Here is a 20172-nt window from a genome sequence, read left to right as displayed (position 1 = left end):
TATGGAGGCTGAGCATAAAGATCATCTCGCTGTAAGAATCTAATCTCTTTCTAATCTCTTGTTTACCTAGATATGGTTTATTTGCCTAAATTAGCTTTTCTTCAAAATAGTCACAAGTTTCTAGGAAAAAAAACAAACAACCTATCGTCATTTAAATTTCTAGCTACAAATCTTTTAAAAATTATAAACACACATGCATATATATAGTTGTATTCTTGAGTATAATAGATCCTAAGACAGAGCTTGCCAAACCCACTGAATAATCAAAATTTCTTAGGGAGCTTTCTCAAAACACAAATTTCCAAAGCCCAAACCAGATATGTAGAATCAAAATCTGGGGTCTTTATTTTAATCCCTATTGAATTTGTTACAATATTTGTCTTATGTTTTGACTTTTTGTCCGCAAGGCATGTGGATCTTAGCTCCCTGACCAGGGATTCAACCTGCGCCCCTGCACTGGAAGGGGAAGTCCACTGGGCCACCAGGGAAGTCCCCAAGTCTGGACTCTTTACTTTGGGAAAGGTCTTCCATAACTCTGATCACCAGCCAGTTTGTGAACTGTTGGTTTAGGGCGCCCTCTGCCATAGCATCACATTTAACAATAACCTCAGATGGCAAAGGTGGATTGTTTTGTTTTTTCAATAGAGAATGATTCAAAATCCAACAGATACAAAAAAGCGGCAAACCTCTCTCATTCCTCCCTGTCCCCTAGCCATTCTTTTACTTTTTACGGTCAACCAGTATTTCCAGTTGCTCAACTGTCCTTTGAGGGATCCTTTAAGCACACACAGGCATATATAGGTATTTCCTTTACAAAAGGACAGCAGCAAACAAGACATTGTTATGTGAACAAACCAAGATTCGGGACAATGTGTATCTTGGAAATCTCCCCGTCAGTTCAGAACTTCCTTATTCTGTTTCAGCATGCATGGGATGTGCCACAGTGTGGGTGTAATGTCTTTGCTCAGTCCCCTTTCATCAGACACCTATGTGATTTCCAGTTTTTTGCTATAATCTTGTACATATGTCATATCATACACGTCTGTCTATAGGCTAAATCTGTTCCCTGGACTTGGAAATGCTAAGTCAAAGGACACAAGCACTCTAATTCTGAGTGATACTGCCAAACTGCCCTCCCCAGAGGTTATAGCAATGTTTACTGCCACTTGTAATATGAAACAGGAGTTTAGATTTTACACTAAGCTGAACAGTGGCAATGGCTTGCTTCTAGATGCCTCCCTGAAAACATTATCCTTTTATAGCCTGGTGACATAACAAATGATGTTCTCAAGATACCTTCTTCACCATGAAAATCTGCCTAATTCTTCTATTACTAGTACAGAATTTTCTATATGAAGCTCAAGAAAAAGAGCTGAGTGAAAGGAGAAGTTGAGGTTAAGGCAATTCTTGCCAAGCTGACACGCACTCTCTGTGAAGCTATTTTCCCTACTTCAGCATAAAAGAAGTTTATGCTTCTTTTAAATTAAAATTGTCCACTTACTACACAAAGTATTATTAATGTGAAAAATTAACCAGGTGCTCTTTATTATTTTAATTGACAAAAGCTCTAGAAGTGTTGGATTTACCAGTTTTTGCACAAGTAAACTTTACTAAATAAAGACAAGGCACCCACAGGGACCCACTCTACAGCTAAGGGAAAACAACGTCAGGCAGAGGGCATGCTGAAGGGAGAATGAGCTACAGAAAGACAACAGGAATCTCTGTTATAATACAAAAAGAACACAGAAGGGAGGAAAAAAGGGAACACATTTTTAACTAAAAGAATTGACAATTTTATTTTCACATTTCACAATACAAATGAAAACTGTTTTTTCTGTCCCACTACTTCCTTCCAAAACTACTCTCTCTGATAGGAAGGGGGAACAAGTTTTCCTTATCATGCTCTTAGAAAACACCCCGAGTCACAGCACCATGATCTCCTGGTTAAGTACAAGTAATACAAAACTGATACAAAGAGGCTCCCCAATCTCCTTATCTGTCTGGTCGGGTCATTCCTGGCCGGGTGGGCACCATCATGGGACGGGCAGGAGGTCTCATCATTGGGGGCCCGGGCATCATTGGCATGTGGCCTCCCATAGGCGGCCTCATTCCAGGAGCTGCAGGCAAAACAAAAAAGAAAAAAAGAGAGTCAAAAATACTACTTAGGAGAGCTTGATGGGACTTCATTTAAAGACAAAAAAAGAGCCCCCCCTGCAAAATGCTGGAAAAAAGACATACTTGACAGAAGAAATGCAACAAATCCATCACATCTGTAAATTACTTAGACATTCTCAAACAAAAAACAAAAAGGTCAACACAAGAACCATATGGGAATCATGATCATTTAATGATAGTAAGGGGGAAACTATTAATAGATTGTTTTCCAGAAATCACCAGGGACCAGTTCCCTAAATTGACCTTTTTTCTCACTCAGGGAAATTCACAGCTAAGTCACATGTTACTCAGTCAGCTCTTTTAATCACTTCTATGCACCATATAACCAGGAGCTAGTTCATGAATGTACACAGGCACAGAGGACAATCTTACCACTAAGCGTTTGTTCGGAGTTGTAGGAAAGGTGAGCAGGAGGCCCATGCTGAGAACCTGTTAGTAACCATACTTAGCTCAAGTCAAGAAAAATAATAGGCAATAATGTGATTTATAACAATTAGCACACACACACAAATCTGATTTTTCTAATGCATTTCAAAAACTAAAAATGAATTTTTTTTTAATGTGTCCCATCAATATAATACCAGCCAAATAAATGAGCCAGGGAAGGGAGGGCAAGCAGACAGGTGAGGGTTGGGGAGGAATACAGGCAGCTTCATGGGACTGGTAATGTTCCACTTTCTCAGCTGGGTGTTGGGTTCATGATATTAATTATATTACTATGCCTCATAATTTTCATGTTATATAGCTTCTTTTTAAATATCAGATTTTACCTAATCATTTTTCAATAAATCATTTTGATTATAATGATTCAAGAGAAAACTATATTTAAAGTTGAATATAGCCTTACCACAAAAAGCAAAACACAAATATATGCAAAAACACAAGATCCAACAGGTACAAAATTTAAGATAAATTTCAGCAGAAACAGAAAATATTAAAATTCTAAATATCTTATTAAAACTCCCTCCATAACATAACCTGTATTCAGCATTTTCTTACAAGAAACTGATCCAGACCAAAGACTAAAAATTAGGCCCCTGAAAACTTGTTTTCTTTGGTCTCCATAGTGCATTAAACTTTAATTGGTTGTCAGCACTGACAACTAATATGTCTAATAACTAATAAGTATTCCTTTTTACATCTTTTTATTATGGAAATGTGCAACCATACACAAGCAGAGTAAAAAGAATATAATGAACATCCATGTACCCATCAACCAGCTTCAACAATTATCCACCCGTGGTCAACTTTGTTTTATCTTATCCCCACCCATTCTTACCCCTGCCCACTCCCCAACTACTCAATTATTTTTAATGAAATCCCATAACTTTATTATTTTAACCTGGCTAAAAATAACAACAAAATACTCAGGCAAACTGGCATCACCAAGCCTGTATTCTCAAATGTCAAGCACACACTGACACTGAGTTCTAGAAGCTTTCTTTACATGAGTCAAAGCACTTCCCAATTCACATCCCTAACCCCTCTAGGCATCTGAACTTGTGACCCCAATTTAAGAATGTAAAAGACATCTGAATCACTTAGACTGTGTTCTGGATTTACAAACCAGTAAGGCAGGACTTTTCCTTATCTAAACTTTCCCCCTCTAAATGACACCCACATCAAGCATACTGATCGCTTCTGACCAGGAGGCTACTATACTGTCTTATCAGTTGGGGTGTAGGCTTCTTATGTCACTTGTATGTACTCTAATTATTTATTCTGCAAACCAATGAAATATGAATACAGAACAAGAACTGTTTCTATAAAAACTACGCTGATTACTAAGAAAGACTCAACCAAATCATCCCCCCAGTGTACTCACAAATTTGGTAGGCGAGAAGATCATAAAAAATAGGAACTAAACTGCCTCACAAGGTCTCTAACCACTTCAAAGAAAAATGAAACTAAAGTTGGTAAAGGATGCATTATGAGTGTGGCTTACTGGTTTATGCAAGAAACATATGGTGTTCCAGTCAGTATATTCATTCTCAAAGCAAAGGCCCTGACTGCGTATCAGAAAACTACAAACCAATGTATATTTATGTTTATGTTAAAATCAAATGTTTGAGGTACAAGTTTTTTCCCCTTCTGAATAAAAAACTACTAGGCCTAAGATCTTTTTCATAAATACTAATTAACCAAGTTAACCTGAAAGATTAAATTAGCAGTAGGGGGGCAGTTCTGCTCCAAACCAAAACTGAGGAAAGCAGCAGCCTAAGGATGTATCTACCCTTCTCCTCATTACAAACAGCCAAAAGTCAGGAGGGGCAAGGAAACAGGAGGGTCAGAGGAGAAGAAAAAAAGAGGTAGTCTTATCTTCCTTTCAGTTGCACAGGGTCTTTGGATACCATCCAATTACACTGATAAACCAAGTACTTCTTTTTACTATTATAGATTCACCAAATGTAATTTGTTGCAGTACATTTAGACAGCTAATTAAGAATTCTATTTAAATCAAAAGCTAGAACACAATGGAGCATCCAAGAAGGAAAGAGACCCAAACTTACCAGGTCCCACTGGCATCATCCCAGGAGGAGGGGGACCCATCATCGGCATCATGGGAGGGCCCCCCATGTGAGGTGCAGGCATCATCCCAGGGCGAGGAGGACCCGCTGAAATAAGAAATGGGCCTCAGACTGAGATATTCTTGTATATTAACAATTTCTTTTTAATGAAACAGGGCTTCATGACCTGGCCCAAATTCTGCAATAATTCTGTAACTTTTTATGATTTGTTTTATAACAGTAGATCGACAAAAATCAGCTGGCTACAGAACTTTAATTACTTTATGACTAAAAACAAGCCTGCCCAGACAGAAGTGTAAAGTGAAGATAAGTTCCCCAAGTTAAATTCCAAGTTTTAAATTTCAAACTCTATCCTCTGTTAAAAAAAAAACAAAACAACAAAAAACTGATGATCTTAAGCTACAAGTATCTAATTTCAATTTCAGGTCTTTTTTTTTTTTAATCAAAACCTAGGTTTAAGAGAGTCTTTGGAAATATGATAATGTACATGCAGAGATATTCCTGACAGTATCTTTTACAACAGCAACAATCTGAAACAACTTACATATCCAACAGTAAGAAAATGGTGAGGTTAATCATGTACATTCATACCACTGCCTATTCTACTATTAAAAATAATGGAGTTGAGTGCCAGCCAGTCGGGACAGACTAGGGGAGAGAGATGACCTCAAGCTGCTGTGAGCCTGATCAGATCCCAGGATGGCAAGATTCCAAGAAGGGACTGGTGGGTCACTAGTGGTCTAGCCTACTTCTCTGTGTTTATATCCATGATTACTTACAGGACTGAATTTAGGTCTCTGAGTTCAATTTCTATCTGAACCCTTATAGGAGGGACAAAGAACTTAGGCCTAATTATTCTATCTCCACCTGTCTGTTCTGCAGAAACAACAAACCTCCCCAAACAGAAGAGTCCTTTGACCCACTCCTAACTATGCAATTTTTGTCTTTCTCAAGGTATATGTATATTGGTGTTAGATGGGTTACAAATTTGGGAGAGAGACTGAGGAGTTTATCAGCTGTTTCGGTCCTCCAGTGTTGGCATTCATAGCAGTAAACAATTTAATACCTTAGCAACACCTCTTTATACATCAGCTCATTATCACAGGTACATTCAGAGCTATCCATTGTATCTGTCACAGACCCACTTGAGACCTAGTAATAGTGCAATAAGAATGTAACTCTAAAGATAATTCACAAATTATACCACTGAAGCTGTCATCTATTACTGTCTATATATCCACCAATGCAACGGACATGAACTTGGGCAAACTCCGGAAGATGGTGAGGGACAGGGAAGCCTGGCTTGCTGCAGTCCACAGGGTCACAAAGGGTCGGACACGACTGGATGACTGAACAACAACATTCATCTAATGAGCATTTGAAAGCCTACTGTGAGATAATCTAACAAAATCAAGGATAATCTTCCCAGTTACACCTACTAAGGTAAAAACTTTATACTTACGGAGACTGGGGGGAGGTGGGATCATTGCCCCTGCAGGAGGAGGAGCAGAGAATGGAGTAGGAGGTATCTTTCCTTGTTGAAATGCAGCAGCTTTGGAGAGAGTAAGCAAAAACAACAGTGAATAAGAATTCAACAACCCATTTAATTACTAAAATAACCACTTTCTTTTCAATCTTTAATGATCCCATTATTTCACTCTAAAAATCTTTCATCCAACATTACAACACCATGGTCAAAATCAACTTTAAGTACTCACCAGCTAAAACTGCAATTAACTGGTTTACTGATCTGGGTTTTTTAACCAAGTTTTATTTCATCACCATTCCTATGGCTAAATAACTATGAGAGACTAGTTAACTGTAAGTGACCTCCCACCTATAAATGTTTTACCAAAGAGAAGCAGTCATCTTTAATCTGCAGATGTAGTTTATACTCAACTTAAGCTGCTCAGTTTTATTTGAAAAATGTGTGCTAAGTGCCCAGAGGCCAGGCTTTGTAAAATTTCAGTCCTTCCTATATATGCTTTCCTGCATCAAAACAATACACCATTTTGGTTTACCAGTTTTGAAATTAATGCACTGAGCTAAGAGATGTTAAAGAAAAAAGATTTCAAATTCAAAGCCAAGAGCCTGCTCTGAAGGAGATTATGATTTTTAAAAAATGTCCAATACAATTACAGTTTTTCTTTCAGATAACATGAGGCACAAATGCAAACAAAAGAAACTGAAGACTGTTTGTATTTGTCTTGGGAAAACAGTCATAAATAAACACTAAAATACACATGCATAAAGTCAATTCCTGAATATGCCTTTCTCAAGTCAGTGCAGTCTGCACCCCAGACACTCCCCCATTCCACTCTACCCTCACAGTGCAAAGGAAGTCAAATCACTCAAGGAGATCACTGATAATTCATGAAGATCAGATGCAAAAAATGACCCAGAGTAGAGATTTATGAATAGCTATTCACAAGCCCCCTAAGAGCCTATTCTCTCGAAGGGTTCATATCTCCCAACAAAGGCTTTTCCAGTCAGGAGACCTCCCACATCCTGCGCAGGACAGCTTGCAAAGACTGAAGAGGGAGTGGCAATGCCACTGGCTCAGTAGCGGACTCAACACAGCCATGAACATCATCAAGTCCGTCCCCAAGGGCTCACTTCTTCTCCTCTCAAAGTTTTTCAAAAAAACATTTACTCCTTACATTTTTTTTCCCAGATGAGATAATTTCTGAGATTTGCCCCTTAATAATCTAGGAAGGGGAAGGAAGTAGATGAAGGTATCTGGTGGCTCTCAACAAGAGGCAATTTTGCCCCTGTAGGGACATCAGGCAGTGCATGGAGATACTAGGAGCTACAGGCATCTAGTGGGTATAGGTCAGAGTTGCTGCTCAACAGCCTGTAGCGCATGAACAGCCCCCGACAAAGAATTATCAGGCCCCAAATATCAACAGCGCTAAGTTAGAGAACTTTGGTATAAACAAGACAATGCTGCAGCTGAAAGATACACGCGTGGCAGCCACAGGAGGTTCTTTCTTTCAAGTTCTCCTTCTTCTGAGCTTAAAATTTTTCATGACAGTCTTGCTTAAAAAAAAAAAGCAAACACCATGATCAAAGTCCACATTTGGCTGCCAGCAGTGGGTACAATGAACAACTGGAAAAGGCCATGTTTCAGATACGTTAGGACGATCAAGCATAAAAATACAGTATCTCTTTCTGGCAGTGCTTTGTACCTTACCACCCCAAACAACAAAAATGTTCCTAATTAAACAAGTATAGCATGTATGGCAAGAGTCCAAAACATATCCAGACTATTCTGTCATATCAGTTACGCCCTTTGTGACCAGTTATCTTTGTCAGGACGGGAAGAATAAGTCTCTCAAACTCTTCAAAGAGATCTACAAACTCACCTCTACCTTTTCCTACTGTAACAGGAAAACCAATCTAAAAATTACGAATCACAATAAAGGAGGTTATAAATTTGCTACAAAATCTGGTCCACATCAACAGAAACATTAGACAACTCATTCTTCTCTACCGAACTTCCTAGTCTAACCAGTATTTGATTGCTCTACCCTCAAAAATTAGTGTTTTCCTATATCCCCAAGAAACCAATGACTTTCCACTTCTTTCATTCAGCACATCAGCATGATCCTATTTATCATTCAGAATGAGCTGCTTCTCTGAAAAAACGAGAGACACAGAGACGAGGAAGAATGGGGCCATCTACCCCACCAGAGCAGGAGGCCGCAACGCACTTGTTTTGTCAATCAGGCTCTGAGCCTGCTCTTCCATCCACTTCTGATAGTAGTCTTTCACATTCTCCTTGTGCTTCCTACCACTGCAGTGTGTCTTCCTCACAGATGGCTGGAAAACAAAAAGGTAGTGATCAGTCAAAGAAACAAACAATCCCAAACCAGAAATTTTCTGAAGCCTTACCTTTTTGTAGGTAGCCTTGCTAAATTTAGCAGCTTTAGCTGGGTGCCAAAGCATCACTAAAAACATTTTCCAGCAATGTACTGTGGTAATTTACCTTCTGTATTTATTATCTAAACCTGGGGTCAGAAAACTATGGCCCATGGGCCAGCCACCTGATTTTGTGGAAAAGAAATACTGAAACACAGCGGTATTCGTTTCTTTATGGATCGTCTACGTCTTCTCTCCACAACAGCAGAGTTGAGTAACTGCAACAAAGACTGTATGGCCCACAAACCTAAAATAATTACAATCTGGCATGTGAAGAAAAAGTTTGCAATCCACTGATCTAAAACACAATATTATGTGTTTTAGGTTACTTTCTTAGGTTACTCTATGGAAAAACAATATAGCTTACATACATTTAAATAACAGTTTACGGAAATATGGTCTTTTAAAGGACCATAGGTCTAGAACATAGATTCTATGTGAATCCCTCAGAACTGTAGCTCATCTAACAGTTTTATTGAGATAAAACTGACATAAGATAAACTTCACACACTTAACCTTTTGTCTTAAGTTAACATTTATTTAACTTTTACTACATGCCAGACACCATGCTACGTACTTTACAAGTAGTGCCTCAATCTCCCTAAGACCACATGTGCACAATACAGCGAAATACTAATCAGAAAGAATGAATTGCTGATATATGCAATACAGACAAATCTCAAACCATGCTGAGCAAAAGAAATCAAACATACAGAGTATATAAGCCTCCATTCATATAAAGTTTAAAATCAGTAATAATGATCTTTAGTCATAAAAGCCAGATCAGTCAGGGTCGGGGTGCACAGGGACTCACTACAAAAGAGCACAGGAGAACCTTCTGGAGTGACAGAAATGTTCTAAGTCTTGACGCATAGAGCAAGCTGTAATCATCTGACGTATCATCAAACTGTACACTCAAAATACATGCATTTAACTAAATATATGTAATTCAATAAAATTGATTTTAAAAATCACAAGGTTATCATCTTTTATTTATGCCTAAAGATGTGTCTCAAAACACATGTTAAGTAGCAAACCAAGGCCTGGAATCCAGATCGCATTCAGATGCACCTCATGACTGCCTTCCTCCCTCTTACCTCTCTCCACATGACTGCTTCAGCCATAGCAGATATGACCACTATCACAGGAGCAGAAGCTGTGTATCTCAGAAACTGGTGTACATCTCAAAATATTAATACCATTCCCTGTCTCCCAGTCACTGCTTACACTAATACCACAATGATGCCTTAAGCTTAATAACAAAATCATGCCTAAGAACCAGCAAAAAGTTAGAGCACTGAATCTTCTATACATTTCAAAGTCCACCACAGAGACTGCTTCAGTCACCATGGAAACTTACTTTCACAAGGTATCTTGTTAGAAAAACAGTATTATAGGGATTCCTGACATGTCTTATAAAGAGATATTTATTATAAAGAGAGACTTTTCCACTCTCTGAATTCTAGCATTAGCAAGCAGAGTGAGTATACGACAAAATAGCACTGGAAAAGGGTAGAAAGGCATAGCCTCCCAAACAAACTTCAGAAAATTATGATGAAGGGTTTGACCTAGAGAGGGGGTTAGGGACACAAAGACAAAACAAAAAAGGCAGAGCTCTGTAGGCAAGCTACTACTAATACCAAATGACTGAGAGGTCTCCTCCAAGGTGTAATAATATAATATTTACAACTATTATTTCTTTAGGAGGAAGAAATACATATTCCAGAAATCTACTAACGCTGAATTATAGCTGACCATATGTTAGAATTCCAAACGAAGTGACAACAGAGAAATAATCAGTTAACTTCTTGCAGCTACTATTCATGATGACATCATGACTGAATTCTGGTTTAATCAGGTCTCTGATTAAAAAAGTTGAGAGCTGCAGTTCTCAAGGTGTGGCTCACAGACACCATTCAAAGTGCAAGACAGACCAGTGAGTTTTAATGTTAAGACCACTTGACACGGTTTAGATTCTACACTGCAACTATGCATTGAGTTTTGGTGCAGTAATACAAGAATATTAAAGAATATCCACAAATGTTTCAAAACGATATTAAAGTACTTCTAGCTCCTACATACATGAGGTTGGATTCTTCATATACTTCAACCAAAACAAGGTGTGACAGATTTAGATTTAAAGTAGAAGACAATTAAGTCAGATGTTACAGAAGAGTCCAAAAAGTTCATGCCATTTTTCACACTAAATTTTTTGTTTTGGAAAATAGCTATTTTTCACTTTTAAAGTGTTATTTCTGTTATCTTTACCTTAAATGAATTAATATTTTTAAGTAACTTCAAATACAGAAAATTTTAATGGAGAAAAATCATTTAACCTACCATCCAGTAATTTCTAAGCATGTAAAGGGACCGTGAAACAAAAAATTTGAGAGCTGCTGGCATAGAAGCTTTGGAGTTAGACTGCTTGGCTCATCTTCCACCTCTACACAACTTAATGGTTTTGTAACATCCAGTTATTTATCCATGCTACCTCAGTTTCCCTCTCTGTAAAATGGGAGATAATACTAACTTCATAGGATTATCATGAGCATTAAACAAAATGATACTGTAAAGCATTTGGAACACTGCCTGACACACAATATTCAATCTTAGTAGTTGTTGTTGTTATCTATTAATTATTTTTTAATCAAAAAATTCTCCTCAAAATGTACGCATTTCTTTCCAATTTAGTCAAACATTGAGACCCTTGACACAAACAAATATTAGAACCTCAGGACATTTTCCTAGAGTTTTTACTTGTCACAAACTTTTTTCTTCATCTTTAAACTTGCTAAAGCTTTTATTATTTTGGGTCTCCACTGAAAACACTGACTGATGGAAGATTAACTTTGAATTATAAATACAGTTACAGGAAGGGTGGAAAAATAAACACCCCAAGTAGTTTCTTCAAGCAGTAGCCCTCAAACCAAAGCGAGATGAAAAGCAGAAATTACAAAATTCTTAAAAAATCTTATTTATTACATACAAGGCTTTGCTTAGGTTTTCTTTTATTAAAAAAAAAAAAAAGTAACAGTTTTATTGAGCTATAATTCACAGGCCATACAATTTACAAATAAATTTAAAGTTACAAAATAATGGCTTTGATATTTCCCTTAAGTTGTACAATTATCTATTTTATACGTAGTAGTTTAAAACTCTTAATCCCTTATCCTTATCTTGCCTCTCCCCACTTCTCTCTCCTTACTGGTAACCACTAGTTTTTCTCTGTATCAGTGAGTCTGTTTGTTTTGTTATATACATCCGTTTTGCTTTATTTTTTTGGTTCCACGTATAAATGAGAACAGAGAATATGTTTCTTTGACAACCTTATTTCACTAAGCATAAGACTCTCTAAGTCCATCCACGTTGTTGCAAATGGCAGGCACACGGTTTTTTGAAACTGAAAAGAACCACTACTTACAGAATCATGGGTGAGGTATGTGTCGCAGTAGTCACAATAAAATCTGGAAAAAGGAGGGGGATAGAGAAAAAAAGAGATGACAACCAGTTAATAGATGCCCATCAGAGCTGCTAGTCACTGAAGCTGAAATATAAAATAAAAGACGTATTTACGATATGAAGATATCAAACAAAACGTCCTGACACAAGTCAAGCTTTTTGGCTACCTCTGCGGATTCCACCTCCGCACTCGAAAAGGAGTAACGAGAAATCCGGGTCATCCTTCCTTCCCCTGACCCGCTCGCTCCCCCAGAGGCTACCGGAGCCAGAACCCGCTCTGCGTTCTCCCGCAGGGAGACAATTAGTAACCGTGGCCGCGAACACGCAAATACAGGCCCCCACTCACTTAGGCATGTTGCTCCACAGGCCGTTAGCAACTCCGTTCCGCGCCGCCTGGAAGTGACGCGCTCAGTCAGCGCCGACGCAGCGGAAGTGACGAGCCCAACGCGACTTCAGAAATCCAATCCCAGTCATCCAATCCTCCAGCTGCGTTGCGCAGGCGGTAACCGCGTCGTGGGCGGGGCGAGGGGGTGGGGCTTGTCCTGCTCGTCTCTTCACCTAGATGAAGGCGGGAAGAGGGGGTACCGAGAGTCGCGGCGAGGTTCAGTAGTCGGTCTCGAAGCCGACATTCTCTATCCTCCCGGAAGTATGTTCACCCTGGTATAAATGCTGAGAAGACAACAGTGAACAAAACAGGCAAACATCCTTGCCCTCGTGGAGTTGATATTCGAGTTGGGGAGGACCATAAAGTTAGTAGGTAGTGGGTTAGATGGGGCCAAGTTGCAATACAGTAAGGGAGGGAGGGAATGAAGCATGAAAGAGTCCAATTTGGAATAAGACAGAGAAAGCTTCCTGACAAAGTGACAACTGAGAAATGACAGGTTTCTTAAAACAAGAAACCCAGGCGGAAGCCGGTTTACGTACCGTCTCTTTGTGAGCTCTTTAACCCCTGGAGGAGGCAGAATCCCCAGTTTCAAATCCGGTCGCTGCTTCTTAGCTATGCTACATAGGCTACTTATAATGGAGTAGCATATAAGTATACTTATTATACTTTCTGAACCTCAGTTTCCTCGTCTGCAAAATATGGATAATAGTTCTTACTTGTGGAGTCAGGATGAATTAGATGTGGAAATGTTTGTACAGAATTCACTACAATGCGCATACTAAGCCCTCCACAAATGAAAGTTATCTTTACATAGGAGGAAACTATTAGACGTCATTTGTCCAGTGTTGCAACTCTTTTAGAAATTGTCTAGCAGGTTTTTCTGGTACGCACTGGAAAACAAAACAAAAAAAAGTGCCTTGTCCAGGGAATTCCCTGGTGGCCTAGTGGTTAGGATTCTGGGCTTTCATTGCCATGGCCCAGGTTCAATTCCTGGTAGGAGAACTGAGCCAAGTATCTGGCAAGAAAAAAAAAAAAAAGCTTGTCCATAGGTATAACCTGTTCTAGTAACAAGGCAAAACTTTCTGCCTGGTGTATCAGACTCCGAAATGGCCCGACCCTTCTTTCAGAAAAAGGAAATAGTGTTAGGAACTGGAAGGAGCTCTTGCTTCTTTTGTTCCATATTTATCAATGGTGCAGTTGCAACCAAAATAATAATAATTGGTGCTTTATTTGACAGTTGACTATGTCCTAGGTGCTTGTGTTGACTGGAAAAAAAAAAAAAAAAAGCACAGCCTTAAAGTTGAGAGTTATGTTTTATTTATTGGATAAAACTGAGAGCTTAAACCCAGAAGACAGCCTCTGAGGGACTGCTTGAAAGAGGTAAGAGAGAATCCAGAATATATAGGAGTTTTGCAAAGAAAAAAAAAAAGTAATTAAAGAAAACCAGACATCTCAAGTTAATGAATTCATCACTTTTCTATGTATGGGAAGAGGCAAGAGTCTGGACATATTGAAATTATTCCTCTGACATGCATCTTCACTATCTAGGGCCAGTAGCCTGCCTTTCTCCACCCTGAATCCACTCAGTGTGCACACTGAGAGTGCCTACAGTGGCTGCTGGCTTGATGGCACAACATCTTTTGTTTGTTGATATGGCAAGCAACATTTTCCATTCACAGTTTAAATGCACTACTTATTTAATCTATTCAACAACACTGTTATTCATATTTCAGACGAGGAAACTGAGCTTTAACAAGGTTAAATACACCACAAAATTTATTTTCTGGTCTTAGAAGTTAACTGCTCAATGAAGTTGTCAGGCTTTCACCGCCCCTAGTACAGTGCTTCATTTTACCGTCATTGGTGTGGAACAATCAACTATTATGTGTTTCCTGATCGGAGGCTAACATTAATAGACACCATCAGCTATGATATATTGTTACCAAAAATACTTAACCTGGATCTAACAAAGCATGTAGTAGGATAGGCAAGAGGATCTAAAGGAAAGCAAAAGGCAGTGAACAAATTGAGAAGGTGGTACATTGTATAAAACAACTGGCCTTTTTAAATTAAAAAAAATGTGTCTTTCTACATTAAAATATTTTTGAGAGACATAGCAACCAGATGTAGTGTGTGGTCCAGGGTTAGATCTTAGTTTGGACAAACCAGCTATGAAGAACATTTTGGGGAAACTGGGCGTTAATGTTACAGTGCTGCTAACCCACCTTCGTCCAGACAGCCTGAGTTGACTCTTCTTGAAGGGGAAGGTTCGTGAGTTATGTTTGGATTTTTTTCCTCCTCCCTCTTTGTCCTGATCGTGAGCCTGTTTTAACCTCAAAGCCATTCCTCATCTTCCTCAGCTCTTTTCAGTATGGCAGCAGGGAGCCGTCCACATAAGGAAAGGCTACATGTCCTGGACTCCTGGGCTGACTGGGCACCACTCTGAGTTGCTGGGCCCCATTAATGGTAGACACTTCTGGAGATTAGACGGATCAAGGAAGAAGCCAGAGTATCCCCACCCTCATCCTGTCCCCAAACAAAGGATCCATCCCCACCCCCAAACCTCAAGCTCTCTCCTCCTCTCTCTCTGGCTCCAACTTTAAGCAGATGATCCCAGCCCCATGGTGACACCATGACCTTCTTCTGCCTCTCAGTTTAAGGGAGGCAGTAACTTCTTGCTATTGCTCATCTTTGAGTTACTTCACTGTTCTGTGTTTCACTTTTTATCCCTGCCAACACCTACATAAACTAATTCTCAGTTTTAACTTCCCTGATGTTCCAGTGGTTAATAATCCACCTTCCAATGCAGAAGGCATGGGTTCTATCCCTGGTTGGGGAACTAAGATTCCACTTGCAGTGAAGCCTGCATGCCACAACTAGAGAGCTCAAGTGCCACAGCTACTGAGCCCCTGTGCTCTAGAACTCACACACCGAAACTAAGACCCGACACAGCAAACAAATCAATATCCAAAAGATAAATACTTAAGAGTGATCTCTTCCAGAACCCAGAGGATGACCTTACTGTGGAGTCCTATCCCAAGATCACAGGTCAAGGCCTTGTACCAAGGCCACAGATCTGGACCCCATCTCCAAGGTCATTTACGGAACTGACTGAACCCCACTGTAACCATTGCCAAAAGTGCCCCGATCCTTAATGGCCAGCTCCTTGACCCCATATTAGGCAAAAATGCCTATCCCAGTACTCACCCTATGGCACCCTAACCTAATGCCACCCTTGCAGTCGGAATTTTCTTTGTCTTGAGACTAGAAAAATGGGCTACCAACCCAAGAAAAGCGTCGACTCTCCCTTGAGCCGGCCCACTGTTCTAACAGTGTCCCTTCGACTCTCCCTGGTCTGTCAGGAGGTCAGCCCGCTGTGCTCAAAGTACCCATGTTAATCTCCACTCTTTGCTCTCAATAAGCTCGCTCCTTTCTGAAATACTCTGTGTCTGGAAATTCTTTTCCAACTAGCAACTCTTAGTTCCAAGGGGTTATCTCCTCACAGCTTGCCTATGGCCCTGTCATCTTGTAAAGGATTGCTTTTCTCACTTTTCCTCTGTGTGTCACAGGCAACTAAGAGAGCTTGTTTGTTACCCTCTTTCCCCTAGATCTTTGGTGAAAATCCCAAGTGAGGTTGAAATGCCTTACAACACTTTGTGGGATATTCTAAAAACTTACAATGTTTGCAATCTACTTTATAATGCATCCATGTTTTTTAATTTTTCTTAAGGTTATTTCACACTTAAAATGAATTTTACTTATTTAATTTTGAATGGGTAATAATATGAAAGTTAAAGTTAGTCACTCATTTGTGTTTGACTCTTTGCAATGCCATGGACTGTAGCCTGCCACGCTCCTCTGTCCATGGAATTCTCCAAGCAAGAGTCCTGGAGTGGGTTCTCATTTCCTTCTCCAAGGGATCTTCCCAACCCAGGGATTGAACCTGGGTCTCCTGCATGGCAGGCAAATTCTTTACCATTTGAGCCACCATATGGTGCAAAATTAGAAAACCACAGAAGAGTATCCGCCCCAGGCACACCCCTCTTACCAGTTTCTTGCGTGTCCTTCCAGAGATAGACTATGCATGTGCAAACATAAAGGATGTTTCCTGTTCCTATTTTTTAAATGCACAATATTTCACTGTGAAGAGGACATGGCATCCACTCCGGTATTCTTACCTGGAGAATCACATGGACAGAGGAGCCTGGTGGGCTATACAGCCCATGGCGCTGCAAAGAGTTCATTGAACACTAATGAACTGACTGAGCACAGACGTAGTATTTCATTGCGTGAATGTACCTCAATTTATTAAATCCTCTATTGATGAACATTTTATTTTCTTGGGCTCCAAAATCACTGCAGACAGTGACTGCAGCCATGAAATTAAAAGACGCTTCCTCCTTGGAAGGAAAGGTGTGACAAACCTAGACAGCATATTAAAAAGCAGACATCACTTTGCCAACAAAATCCATATCGTCAAAGCTATAGTTTCTCCAGTGGTTATGTACGGATGTGAGAGCTGGACCATAAAGAAGGCTGAGCCCTGAAGAATGGATGCTTCCAAATTGCAGTGCAGGAGAAGACTCTTGAGAGTCCCTTGGACTGCAGGGAGATCAAACCAGTCAATCCTAAAGGAAATCAACCCTGAATATGCATTGGAAAGATTGATGCTGAAGCTGAAGCTCCAATACTTTGGCCACCTGATGCAAAGAGCTGTCTCACTGGAAACAACCCTGATGCTGGGAGAGATTGTAGGCAATGGGTGAAGGGGGGTGGCAGAGGATGAGATGGTTAAATAGCGTCACTGACTCAATGGACATGAATTTGAGCAAACTCCAGGAGATGGTGAAGGACAGAGGAACCTGGCATACTGCAGTCCATGAGGTCACAAAGAGCCAGATATAACTTCGTGACTGAACAACGACAATAAATTGATGAACATAAATTGTTTCCTGTCTGGCTATTACCGGATGCTGCCATACATGGTTAAATGCCACATATCCAAATATATTTGTAGGATAAATTTCTCTAACTGGAATTACTGAGTTAAGGAGCTTTGCTTTTATAAGTTTGAACTACTAAAGCCCACATGCTCTAGAGTCTGTGCTCTGCAACAAGAGTAGCCACCATGATGAGATGCCTACAGACCATAACAAAGGGTAGCCCCCACTCGCCACAACTAGAGAAAGCCCTTATGCAGCATCCAAGACCCAGCACAGCCATGAATAAATGAGTAACAGTGCCACTCAAACTTCAAGGAGTGAGAAAGATTCAAGAGTTGGGGAAATACTGTTTTCAAAGAAGTACGAGGAAGCATTCTGGGCCAAGAATGGTATGTACAGCTGCCACTGTTAGTCATATCTAGGCCAGTTTGCAAAGCCGTATCAAAGAAAATGCCAGTTTAAGGTGGTAATTTCCACTTTCACTACCAGAGGACTAGAGCCATGTACCTTAGCAACCTATTCCTCCCCTCCCCACTCTCCCACTCCCCATGCTAAGGCACAGAAGGTAATATTCAGTTATTCAGTATTTATTCAAGAAACATTTAGTGAGCATTCACTTGGTGTTCAGGTCTGTATTGTCCACTATCAATAAGAAAATAAATAACACACTGTACCACCATCAAGTTTAAAGTAGGAGATAAGACTTCCAACAGATAATTAAAGCATTATATGGTATATGAATATTCATGAAGAAGTAGTGTGGTGTAGTGGTAATGAACACAGCTTCTAAATCCAAATTGCTTATTGCTTTGACTTTGGGGAAGTTGCTTGACATTTCTTTGTCTCCACTTCCTCATCTGTAAAATGGGGACAGTAATAGTACCTACTTCATAGGGTTGTGGCTGTGAGGAGTGAATGAGATCATTTTTGTAAAGCATTGAATACATGGTAAGCCTACAGCAATTGATGGATAGTGTTGGCGCTGTCAGTAATAAGAAAGGTACTAAAACTCCAGAGCTCATGAATTCCACATCCAGAAATCCTTCCAGGCCACTTCTGAGCCACATAAGAGATGACCTGTGGAGCTCATAGGCATTTTCCCTCTCCCTCCAGTAAGAGATCTCAACCTTATCTTGCAACCCTCACTGGATGCTGAGTCTCCTACTAGGCGCTCTTTACAACCTGCAATTCTTTGTTCCACCGCCAGACCTCAGGGCCCCAAAGTGCAGGGGAAAGACTGAACCCGGGAGGTGGACTTGCCTGTGCACTTTGCGCTGTGCATTCATAGATGCCTCGCTGGGGAAGGTCTACCCTTGTGGCCTTGCCCCTTAACTTCTCTTTGAACTGAAACGTCATTACGGTTAAGTGGACTCAGAAAGCTACAATTTGATTTCTTTTTTTGGACAGGAAAGTAGGATTTATTGGTGGGCACGAGTAAGGAGGGGATAGCACCAAGGTTATCAGGAGTGCGGGGCCCCCATCCTTCCAGGGGGCCATGATTGGGGGTGTATTTGGCCCCACAGCCTCTGGGATGAGCCACTTTTCTGCCGTGTTTTCAAATTCATCCCCATTGAATTTACTGAGTCCCCACTTAGAGATTCGGGTCTTCTGGCAGTCAGGGAATTTGAATGTGGCCTGTGGAGATCAAACCAGTCAATCCTAAAGGAAATCAGTCCTGAATATTCATTGGAAGGACTGATGCTGAAGCTGAAACTCCAATACCTGCTGCAAAGAACTGACTCTTTGGAAAAGACCCTGATGCTGGGAAAGATTGAAGGCAGGAGGAGAAGGGGACGACAGAGGACGAGATGGTTGGATGGCATCACTGACTCGATGGACGTGAGTCTGAGCAAGCTCTGGGAGTTGGTGATGGACAGGGAAGCCTGGCATGCTGCAGTCCATGGGGTAGCAAAGAGACATGACTGAGCAACTGAACTGACTGTGGACGGCGTCAGTCACATGCTGTTTGTTCTGCAGCTTGGTGGGGATGGACATTATGATTTGGCCAATGTGGACCCTGGCTACTGTGCCCTAAGCTTTCCAAAGGCACCACACTTACCTGCCTGGAGCCTGATTACAGACAGTAGCTAATCATGAATGGCAACCCATACAGGCAACAGACCACAAACACTACCAAAGAGGCTGCTGTTTGCAGCCATTGCACACCAGGACCCCATGGAGAAAGGAGCACAGTCAGCTTCATTGGCTGCAATAAAACTTGATCTTTTATTTGGAAACAACAGCAGAACATAGGGCCCCAGTTACAGGAGTTCACAGCAGGCTCCCTAGACAGGTGTAAATACAAGGGTTGGGAGGGGCAGTTTCTGAGGCTCTCACCCTATCTTTAGCCCACTCTGCTCTGAAAATGAAATTGTTGCAGGAAGGGAGACCCTTTCCAGGGCCCAAAAGGGAGCTCTTGTCTAACACTCAGAAATGAATTGTCCAAGGGGACATACATACTGACAAAGCAAGAGACTTTATTGGAAAGGGGTGCCCAAGCGGAGAGCAGGAGGGTATGGGAACCCAGAGGACTGCCCTGCCACGTGGCTCGCAGTCCTGGGTTTTATGGTGATTGGATTAGTTTCCAGGTCTTTTCTGGCCAGTCACTCTGACTCAGGGTCCTTCCGGGTGGTGCACACATTGCTTAGCCAGGGTGGATGCCAACAAGAAGGATTCTGGGAGGTGGTAGGACACGTGGCATCTCCTTTTGACCTTTCCCAAATTATTTTGGTTGGTGGTGGCTTGTTAGTTCCATGTTCCT

The 20172-nt window shown here is 40.7% G+C and overlaps 1 protein-coding gene and 2 non-coding genes across 6 annotated transcripts; 1 reads left to right on the top strand and 2 right to left on the bottom strand.

Moving 5' to 3' along the window:
- Nucleotides 1–1769: 1769 nt before the first annotated feature.
- On the bottom strand, nt 1770–12493 carry SNRPC (small nuclear ribonucleoprotein polypeptide C). 4 transcript variants are annotated; one of them, XM_086371321.1, is made up of 7 exons: nt 12430–12493; nt 12046–12088; nt 8417–8525; nt 6166–6255; nt 4686–4790; nt 2548–2604; nt 1770–2117 (listed from the first exon to the last, which is right to left on the bottom strand). In XM_086371321.1, the coding sequence occupies exons 1-7, from the start codon at nt 12435–12437 to the stop codon at nt 1993–1995; spliced, it is 537 nt and encodes a 178-aa protein (XP_086227447.1). In that variant the 5' UTR covers nt 12438–12493; the 3' UTR covers nt 1770–1992. The 4 variants fall into 4 exon arrangements, with proteins under 4 accessions (XP_086227447.1, XP_086227449.1, XP_086227450.1 ...); XM_086371323.1 differs by having other exon boundaries at nt 12251–12484; XM_086371324.1 differs by lacking the exon at nt 2548–2604 and having other exon boundaries at nt 12251–12493.
- An 815-nt stretch (nt 12494–13308) lies between these two features.
- On the top strand, nt 13309–13371 carry LOC147346624 (U7 small nuclear RNA). Its single transcript, XR_015153284.1, has one exon. It is a non-coding gene; the product is annotated as a U7 small nuclear RNA (small nuclear RNA).
- Nucleotides 13372–19490: 6119 nt separating this feature from the next.
- LOC147346623 (small nucleolar RNA SNORA70) lies at nt 19491–19623 on the bottom strand. The gene has a single exon (XR_015153287.1). It is a non-coding gene; the product is annotated as a small nucleolar RNA SNORA70 (small nucleolar RNA).
- Between the last annotated feature and the right edge of the window lie 549 nt (nt 19624–20172).

Source organism: Bos grunniens, chromosome 23 (assembly GCF_055505025.1).
Source record: "Bos grunniens cultivar Pamir isolate PY7600 chromosome 23, Bosgru_T2T1.0, whole genome shotgun sequence".
In the NCBI taxonomy this organism is placed as follows: Eukaryota; Metazoa; Chordata; class Mammalia; order Artiodactyla; family Bovidae; genus Bos; species Bos grunniens.
Note: the sequence above shows the minus strand (reverse complement) of the source record. Positions and strands in the feature narration are given on the sequence as shown.

Coding starts and splice junctions, on each gene's coding strand:
- SNRPC (XM_086371321.1), bottom strand. Junction 8,526..12,045: donor CATACCTCACCCATGATTCT/GTAAGTAGTGGT, acceptor TTTGTTTTCCAG/CCATCTGTGAGGAAGACACA. Junction 6,256..8,416: donor GAGCCTGATTGACAAAACAA/GTGCGTTGCGGC, acceptor CTCTCTCCAAAG/CTGCTGCATTTCAACAAGGA.